The following is a 10,477-nucleotide window of genomic DNA, read 5'->3' on the forward strand; positions in this document are numbered from 1 at the left end:
GGGCCACCAGTTGCCCATCCCTGATCCAGAAGAAAACACACTGAATAGACAAGTCTTCAATAACTAGTTACACAACTGCAGTCACACAGGGCATGAATATTCAAGAACACTTAAAAAGCTTATCAGCCCTGTTAATGTAAAACACATGTTTGTAATTGCAGAGATATCTGCGTCCAATCGATTTGTAGTGGGGGTCTGTCTGTGGGGGTGCGTGTTGATAAAGACTCAGTTGTTTGCGTGTGTGGTGGCAGGACGAGCGGAGGAGTTTCTCAGAGGAGATGTGAGGTTGCGTAATGGTCTGCATGTTTGAGGTGGTGTGTGCCAGAAAACACCAGGAAAACCCAGCTTTTCCATGGAACGAATTCATGCGAAACAAACCCTGACGTGAAGCCAAGGGGGTTTTGTTACACCCTGAAGAGGTTTAAGTAGGAATTGTTTGCTTTCTCAATACAAATTTGGAAATTCAACTTGAATTTCAAGAAGTTCTCAATGTAATTCTGGTGCACAATCTAGCTCTCACTATTAAAAATAAAGTTTCTTTATTGGAATCAAAGGTTCCATGAAGAATCTTTAACATCCATGGAACCTTTCAAATGCAGAAAAGGTTCTTTATAGTGAAAAAAAAAAGCTCTTCACAATAAGAAAAAAAATGATTCTTTTAAAGGAATAGTTCACCCAAAAATGAAAATTTGCCTAAAGTTTGCTCACCCTCAGGCCGTCCAAGATGTAGATGAGTTTGTTTCTTCGTCAGATTTGGAGAAATGCAGCATTACATCACTTGCTCACCAATGGATGCTCTGCAGTGAATGGGTGCCGTCAGAATAAGAGTCCAAACAGCTGATAAAAACATCACAATAATCCACAAGCAATCCACACCATAAATGAATGTCTTATGAAGTGAAAAGCTGCATGTTTGTAAAAAACAAATTCATCATTAAGACGTTCTTAACTTCAAACTGTTGCTTCTGGCCAAAATATGAGTCCATAATTCAATAACGCTTCTTCCAGTGGAAAAAGTCCATCCCCTGTTGTCCTCTCACATCAAAATCCACCAACATATGTGTTTAGAGCTGTTCTGGACTGTTTTCACTTCTAAACAGTGCTTGTTCTGTGCATATTTCACTCCTGATTCAGATAAGACGACTTTTTCACTGGAGAAAGCAATTTTATGGAGAAACAAATTGTACTTTAGCAGTGGACTGAAGTTGAAATGCTTTAATTATAGATTTATGGCAGTTTTTCACTTCATAAGATGTTAACTGATGGACTAGAGTGGTGTGGATTATTGTGATGTTTTTATCAGCTGTTTGGACTCTTATTCTGACGGCACCCATTCACTGCAGAGGATCCACTGGTGAGCAAGTGATGGAATGCTACATTTCTCCAAATCTGACGAAGAAACAAACTTCTCTACATATTGGATGGCCAGAGGGTGAGCAAACTTTCAGTTAATTCTCATTTTTTGGTGAACTATTTGTTTAAGAAATGTTTACTGGAAGGTTCTATCTATGGCATCGTTGTGAAACCACTATATGAAGCTTTATTTTTAAGAGTGCAGCTGCACCAAAGCGGCTGACTGGCTGCCACCTGGTCTCCATTACTGCCCTGTTCGGATCCTTTACCCCCTCTCAGCACGTCCCGATCCCCGCAGGCCTCTGGTAATGCTCGACAGCAAGAAAAACCTCTGCGCTGCGATTATACGGCAGAAAAGAGCAGTGGAAAATGCGCTGAGGGAAGGGAATGGTAATGAGTTTTCAGTGGGGTAGTGGGACTCCAGCCGTCAGGAATCACCGCATTCAGGATGTTTTGCTTTTGATGCTAATGGATCAGATGGTGGAGTACTAAGTAGTGGAATGAACATCAAATGTCGTTCAATCTCAGTCACTTGGTGAGGTGGAAATGACGGGACTATTAGCTGATTATTAGAATTATTCATAATTTGATTTGATTTAAGAATCTGATATTGGATTTGAGCGTCTTGATACTTTATAAGGCTTTTTGAACTTGAAGACAACTTCATTATAGTATATAATATCTACAAATGTTGGTCTAAAGTCCTGGCCACATATTTATTTCCTAATTGAATATATATCCTGTTATAATTGGAAATGTAAAATGTTTCACACTTCTGAAAGTGGGTTACAACCGTTTTTTAACCATAAGTTAAGAGGCCCAGTTTCAAAATTGTGGGGCCAAACAATGTGTTGCTAGAATGCTAATGTCTTTAAATATTCATAAGCTTTGTACAATCACAGAAACTACCCTTCAAAGGTTTCGGGTCAGTAAGATTTTTTATTTTTTATTTTTTTAAGTAAACATAATACTTTAATCCAGCAAGGACGCATTAAATTGCTCAAAAATGACTAAAGATTTGTTACAAAAAAATTCCATTTCAAATAAATTATGTTCTTTTAAACGTTCTATTCATCAAAGAATCCTGAAAAGATAAATGTATTGCAGTTTACACAAAAACATTAACTCAGCATATTAGAATGATTTCTGAAGGATCATGTGACACTGAATCCCATAAACTGGTGCTGTGTTGATCCCAGTAACCGGTCTTGATAAAGCGTTCAGATGAGGCCAACTTTGGATCGACGTCCAAAACTGTCAAATATTAACCTTACATTGTAATATTTACCTCTGCTTTACTGAATACATGACGTTTACTAACCACATTACGTATTACATCATCTGCCTTATTTAGCAACGCGGAAGTAAGATTTCGCTTCATTAGCCGCTAAATATTAAAGCAAATTTTTATTTAAAAAAATGTAATAAAGGTTTAATAAAGCAAATCTCACACGTGAACTGCCAAAATACAAACTGGCCAACGATTTGAATGAGTTTTATTGCAGGTTTGAAAATCCCTGTCTCACACCCCACACCCATTCTGACCTTCTCTCCTTGGAACTATTAACACCTCCTTCCAGCTTCAAACGCTCCACCATCATCCCCATCCCAAAGAAACCCGGGCACCACCATCTCTCAGGACCTGAAGTGGGAGTTTCACATACACTCCCTTGTCAAGAAGGCCCAGCAGAGGCTGTACTTCCTTCTCCAACTGAGGAAGTTCAACCTGCTGATACAGTTCCCTCAGTCAATGAATCCATCCTCTGCACTTCAATAACTGTCTGGTTCAGCTCAGCTACCAAATCAGACCGTAGAAGATTGCAGAGGGTAGTCCGGACTGCTGAGCGAATCACTGGCACAACCCTCCCCACTCTCCAAGAACTGTACTCATCCAGAGTGAGCAAAAGGCCTAGCAAAATCGTGTAAACATACCTGGCAACAAAGCTCTTTCTGATTCTGATTCTAAAGGTAAATTACTAGAATAAAACTGCAGCAAATGGTAAAACTATTTGTGCTATGTGCTATAATTTATGATTATTATAATGAATTAAAATCATATGATAACAAATCCCAGTTTGCAAAACCAAACAGCAAAACGGGTTGTTTTTATACAGGTGAAATACCGGAAGCAAATGACACCGGAAGCCTCGCACATTCAAGTTACAAATGGCTGCGCGTGCTCTTACGTTAAAAATAAGGTTGAAGGCTGAATATTATTGCAATAAGGAGATTAGTTTGACACACTCATGTCTGACTGATATCAATACTTCCTGATTCTAACATTGAAACATGCATTTTCTGTGAAGCTGCTATACAAATCAAGTAAATAAAATTAACAGATGTAGATTTGTATATTTTGTTTCTGTATCTGTTTCCGTCAAACACACTCATCAAGAAAATAAATCACAACTGCATCACCATCAATTCAACTCATTTCTATGTTTCAAGACTAAACTTTAAGGGTTACAATTACAATTCATTTACTCTTATGCTTGAGCCTTGGCTATCAAAAAAGAAATGCATCATTAAAGTAGTTCACTCTTGCACTATATTTCACATTGATTTCATAAGCTATTTGATGTTTGCTTTTTCTTTGACAGACAGCTAGGCACCAGGCCATTTTTTTTGAGGAACATATTAAACTTATTTACTGTTAATCATCCTCTCCACCATAAAACACATTCAAAAGCTGCAGTCTCAAGTTACGACAGGTTTGACTGTGACATCAGTGATGCCATTGTTTGTCATGTGAAGGATTGCAACACATCAGTTTCTTTTGAACTTTCCATTCATCAAAAATCCTGGAGAAAAAAAAACACATCTTCCAAAAATATCAGGCAGCACAACTGTTTTCAACATTGATAATAATCAGAAATGTTTCTTGAGCAGCAAATCAGCATATTAGAATGATTTCTGAAGGATCATGTGACACTGAAGACTGCAGTAATGATGCTGAAAATTCAGCTTTGATCACAGGAATAAATTACATTTTAAACATACTATACTATATTAAAATGTAAATATTATAAAACATATTGCAGTTTTGGAAAACTGTCTCACATCAGTCAGACATGATCATATCTGAAGGCTGCAGAGATTTATATGATGTAAAGCGAGAATGTGATAGAAGGCAACAAAGTGAGGCTTCCCTCACGAGACGCTCTCTTTTGTCAGCGGACTGCAATTGCTGTCATTTCAGTTCCTGAAGGACCTCCAGTTGTGTGTGTGTGTGTGTGCGTGTGTCTGTCCTGTCATCATCATCATCACAGCAGCAGGAACATTGAGTGAATCTGAATACAGGATCTCTCTGTTGTGAACTTGTTCTGCTGCACTTCAAATGTCTAAATATGTCATCACAAACATGACTGGTGAAAACTCCAGCGTTTATGTGTGTGTTTCCTTTACCCCTCTAATCTCACGTGAATAACCACACATGCACATGCATACTGCCAATAATGCGTGCCGCTATGAGAATGTGCAATAAAAAAAGTGTTGCATGTAAAGAGCTCAGGGCTTTTACTACATGAGTAATTTCCAGAGAAGTTTATGTTGTAATGCAATGCCAGCAGGCAAAAGCAACTGTAACCTTAAATCTCAGGCAGCACTGCATGCCTTGGCACATTCAAACACTGCGTCGTCTTTGAAAACATCTATTTATAATTTGAAACCTATAGCTCAGATATTATCATTATGAATGACTTTAGCCTCTTAAAATCAAGCTTCTTTATTGGCATCTGGCTCCATGAAGAACCTTTAACATCCATGGAATCTTTCCATTCCACAAAAGGTTCTTAGACTTTTAAAATGTTCTTCATACCAAGGAAAATGGTTATTTGAAGAACTGTTCCCTGAAAAGTTCTTTGGGGAACAAATAATGGTTCTTCTAGAGATTATAATGCAAAGATGTTGCACTGCAATAACAAAAACAGGCAATCTTTATATAATATGGAAGTCTGTTTCTGACACAGAATAAAAAAAATCAAGTAATTGTGACTTTTTATCTAACAATTAGGACTTTGTTTCTTGCAAGTCTGAGAAAAATTTTTTTGTTTTTTTTGCAAGATATAAACACAAAATTCAGACAATTTTCTTGCAATTCCTATTTTTTTTTACTGTAGAATTCAGAGTTAACATCTCACGATTCTGACTTTTTTTCCCTTCTGAATTTGTTCCACCATGGAATCAAATGAAAAAAGGTAATTGTGACTTTTATCTCACAATTCAGACTTTTCTTTCTCGCAAATGTGTTTATATCCCAAAATTTACACCTTTCTTAGAAGTGCAAGTTTACATCTTAAAATTCTACAATTAGGTGAGTTTTCATCTTACAATTATATTTATTTGTTTCTAAAACTGCAAGAAAAAAAAAGACAATTGATAGACTGAAATCAAAATCTGCAATTATTTTTTTATTCTGTGGTGGAAACTGGCTTCCATATTAAAGCACGAGACTCTTATATTGCAAATACAAATGTTTGTAGTTTGGGAATCTGTTCCTCGGGTCAAAGCAGCACTAATGCATCAGTTGCACACAGTCTCTTTAATAAAAAATGCAGTTGATCTATTTATCATGTTCTGTTCAGCATATTTACAGTCAAGTAACAACTTTTTACACATGCAGCATGAGATTTAAACAGTTTATAATAAATAACATTCATCCTATAGAGATGAAACGCTCAGATATTATTTACAATAGCAAAGTGTCAGCATGCTGGTGTTCTCAAAACACTGAACAATCAGATCAAACCCCTCCAGATTCCTTACAAATCAGAGATTCCCATCACTCTGGCTGTGTTCAGAGCAGCATACTAGCATACTAGTTCTGCACTAGACACAGTACAACCTTCTGCATTTCCCAAAATGAGCAGCATGGCATTGTGTGGAACGCTGCATCCCACAATGCAATGCCTTCGACTTGACCTTTCATCTCCAGTGTGATTTTTAATATAATCTTGAATCATTATTTGATCAGACAGCCAAATGTTAAGACATTTTAAACAAAAAATGGATTGAAACTGTAAAACAATCAACAAGTGACAAACATAGCCTACTACTGCTAGAAGTATTCAGTATGCTAGTATTCCACTCTGTACAGAACCGCTGTGATTCACAGCAAACAGCAAACCTGTGCCCTACAGTAAAAATCCCATTCATTTTCTCCATAGGGAACTGATTTTTAAGGATAACTTATAAACCATTAACAACAGACCTACTAGAAACTAAAAGGTTGTTACTTAATGGAATATGTTTTTGTTGAAGCATTATTCCAACGTATTTTTGAAATGATCATGTTTAACAGTGGAATTCCTGGTGAAAAACTACATTACCCATGATTCAGCAGAGAATGGCATCAAGCAAATTTGCAATAAAAGAACACTTTCATATCCATATATTAAAAATATTTTTCATATTTATATATGTTTTATTAAACTAACATTTTGGTGCACCTGCCAATGGCCAGTGACATGAGAAATTGTATTTATTTTTTACTGGCCTTGAAACTGTATGTGCATTATTTCATTAAAAAACACAGAACAAATTGGGGAAACACATCTAATTGCAATTTTTATTATTGTTGTTCATATTTTTTTTTATGTATTATGTAATAATTAAACAAATCAATAAAGAAATATCACCACTGTACTGTAAAATAATAATTGTAATTAATAATAATAATAATAAAAAATAAAAAAAGCTTTAATGTTTTAGAACCATCGAGCTTTTATTTTGGTGGAAGCCTGCAGATTTATGTGGCATTTTATATAAAATTACCTAGTTTTATAATTACAACGCAGTCTTTGCGATTTGTTAACTGCGCAAAACTATATCGCATTCTCAGGCATTGATTGAATTAACAAAACAATTTTTACAAAAGATTTTCAGTTATTTTTTTGTCCTTCAAAAACTTTTTAAAATCCCTATGGGAAAAAATGAATGGGAAAAATACTTCTGGAACCAATGCTGCTGAAAAAGTGGGCGGGAACTTTTCCACTCCATTATGATCTCACTATGTGGGGCTTCACAAGGCCTGCCGTTTTCATTGGTTCTCGTCTCATTGCGTGTCACTTCTAAAACAGCCCATCCTTCATCCAAAGGCACATCTAGTTTGCTGATTAACTTGAGACAAAGTTGATCAAGTCGGATAACCAGCATCACACCTCATAAATCTCTTTCTTGGCATTTAAACACACACGCACACACACACAAGCTAATGAATGCAAAAACCCCTTAGTTTCGTTGAATTCTGATGCATTCTTGGTCCATGAAAGTTAATGTACTCATATATCAGCAAACTTCTAAATGCCCAGGGCTGAATAAATATGTTTATGCATCCAGCGCGTGTGGCATTCAATCGGTTTGTGTTTATGTGGATGTGTATGTATATATATATATATATATATATCTGAAATGTGTATGTGACCGAGTCCTGCAGGATTATATTGCCTACAGCAACAGTCCATATGTGTGTGTATTCCCTCCAGTTGCTCCTGTAACCACGTTCAACACCTGTATCTGTGTGCGCCGCACAGAACGTCGATTCTTCGTCTCACACACACACGCATTTACACAGCTACCTCCTTTTCCTCAGACTGCTCTCCAAGCGGCCGAGCTCCTCGTATCCCTGGTAGAAGAGCTCGAGCTCGCGGCCTCCCCAGCTCCTCCAGACAGCCAGGCACCAGGCCATGTTTTCGTTACGGAAGCCGCACACAACGGTGTCCTTTGCGATGAGCGCCGCCTCCGCCAGAGCCCTGAGAGACGGACGAGAGAAAGAGTGAGCGAGAGCTTTCGCTGAAAATAACCCGAGCGGCGGACTCTTCGCAGAACTATCACAGAGAAGCAGTTACAGGCCTGAAAGCCTCGACTGTGTGATGAATGTGTGTTTGCGCTGAGAGCTGACGGCAGTCCGACAGGGACAGAGACTAGTTTATGATAAACACTTCATAGCAACGCTTTAACTTCAACTAAAGCTCCTTCTGAAAACCTACAAACACATTCTAATAAAGCTGGTAGCCATTCACATTTTCTTCAAAAAAGTTGTGATTATTAATACTAATTGAATGATTTATTTTTAGCATCCTGGCTGCTTCTTGATACTGTAATTGATGACTTCCTTGTTTTCTCGCTGGTCCGTCCTTCAGCTTGTGGCCTGGAAAAGTGATCAAACGCCGCCATGATGAAGGACGCATCAATTCTCTAATCGAACCGTGAGAAGGTGAGGAACAAGGAGAAAGGAGGCTTCCAGAGGAGATGCGCAGGTGCAGATCTGTATTATAAATCTATATCTGACACACAAATACATGCTCCTGTCTCTTCACGTCTGTCACAATAGTTTTAAGTCATGTTTCACCTGTAGGGTTGAAATAAAACATTTAAAAAAGAAAAAAAAGAAAGGAATTTCATGTATTGCAGGTCAAATTTTTGTTCAATAGAATTTAAAATAAAGAAAAATGTAAAAAAAAAAACAAAAAAACAAAAAAAACTGAAATATAAATAAAATAAATATATAATAATAATAATATAATATTTATATAAATATAAATAAATAAGCTAATAAGCTAGTTTAAAAGTATTGTAAAAATAAATATCATATTTAACTATATATAAATAACTAAAAATAAATAAATGATTATGTGTAGCTGGAAATTTCTGTTCTATACAATAACAAAAGATTTAAATTAATAAATAAATCATATTTAAAAAATAATACATACAAATTATATATGTGACCCTGGACCACAAAACCAGTCTTAAGTGTCAGTTTTTCAAAATTGAGATTTATACTAGGCATGCACCGAAATGAAAATTCTTGGCCGAAGTCGAAACCGAACAAAATGAAACACTGGGCCGAAGGCCGAATACCGAACACGGTTTTTCGAGTTTTTTCCCCCATGTATTTCGCCAATTTTTTTTCACCATTGCATATATTAAAAAGCCAAAATGTGCTTTTTACTGTTTTGTCTTGCTTTTCAAAGAAAAAAATAAATTACAAAACAACAATTTAAAAATATTTAACACTGAACATTTTTTAACATTCTAGCAGACATCATACCAACAAATCACAATTTAACTTAAAATTAATAAGTTAGTAAAATAATCATTTTTGGCCATCAGACCCCCCCTTCTTGAATCAGGCATGTATTTTTTACTGTACAGTTAAAAGCAGCCTTGCTGAGAAGAGACTTCTTTTAAAACATTAGAAAACATTACAGATCCCAGTCTGAACACTATGTGTGAATGTTATAATAAATGTTTTAAAACAGAGCTGTTGTAATGATTATCATTATTATTGTCTTACTTTTTATTTTATTTTACAGAACAACAGTAAAATTACAATAATAACATGTATGAATGTTGATAAGATCTCTTGCTTTTTCTCAACGTTTATTTTGGCGGAAACACACAGGAAGACCTCAGTGCTTCTTTTTGTTGACAACAGATTTATAAATGAGTCTCTTTACGAATACGTATGGCATTGTCACATGCCTTGTAAAAATTCATAAAATGTGACTGAGCAACTGACGACTATCAGCGTAGATTTTCCTCGCGCTTTGGACTTTGAACCCTGGTTAACAAGCAGATCTGCTGCGAGCTCATGCAGCGCTGTCAGAATACATGCAATGCGTGCGTGTATTAGAAAACATAACGTTCTGCAGTTTATTCACTAATTGTTTAAGGCCATTTCGTGATTTCAATCATCATACAGTAACCAGCAACAATCACCCCTTCCTCTTCTCATCGAAGATGTGATGCAGCACTAAACAGTCTCTAGCTGTCAGTGCTTGTAATGATTTTTGCGTCTTTCTTGGACAGTTTTAAATGCTTCCACACTGCTGACATGTGTGCTGCATTATAAAGAATGCGCCTCTCACTCTGCACTGGTTGCTATTTGATCGCGTCACGTCATTGTTCGGTACAATTTATCCGGTCTTTTCGCTTATTCGAATAATCGAACAATTTCTATATCATTAATTTATTACTAATCCTACATCATCTGAAGGTTGAATAAATAATCTTTCCATTGATGTATGGTTTGTTATGATAGGACAATATTTGGCCGAGATACAACTATTTGAATATCTGGAATCTGAGGGTGCAAAAAAATCTAAATATTGAGAAAATCGCC

At 36.3% G+C, this 10,477-nt stretch overlaps 1 protein-coding gene across 1 annotated transcript in view; it reads right to left on the bottom strand.

Annotated features, from left to right (window-relative positions):
* Window positions 1–7,296: 7,296 nt before the first annotated feature.
* LOC107662317 (leucine-rich repeat serine/threonine-protein kinase 1-like) overlaps window positions 7,297–10,477 on the bottom strand; it is a 109,504-nt gene continuing 106,323 nt past the window's right edge. Inside the window, exon 35 of the mRNA XM_016452303.1 lies at window positions 7,297–8,102. Within this exon, the coding sequence (XP_016307789.1) occupies window positions 7,925–8,102 (178 nt within the window). The 3' untranslated portion in view covers window positions 7,297–7,924. The remainder of the gene's footprint in view (window positions 8,103–10,477) is intronic.

This window comes from Sinocyclocheilus anshuiensis, unplaced genomic scaffold (assembly GCF_001515605.1).
Source record: "Sinocyclocheilus anshuiensis isolate Anshui unplaced genomic scaffold, SAMN03320099.WGS_v1.1 scaffold579, whole genome shotgun sequence".
Classification (NCBI taxonomy): domain Eukaryota; kingdom Metazoa; phylum Chordata; class Actinopteri; order Cypriniformes; family Cyprinidae; genus Sinocyclocheilus; species Sinocyclocheilus anshuiensis.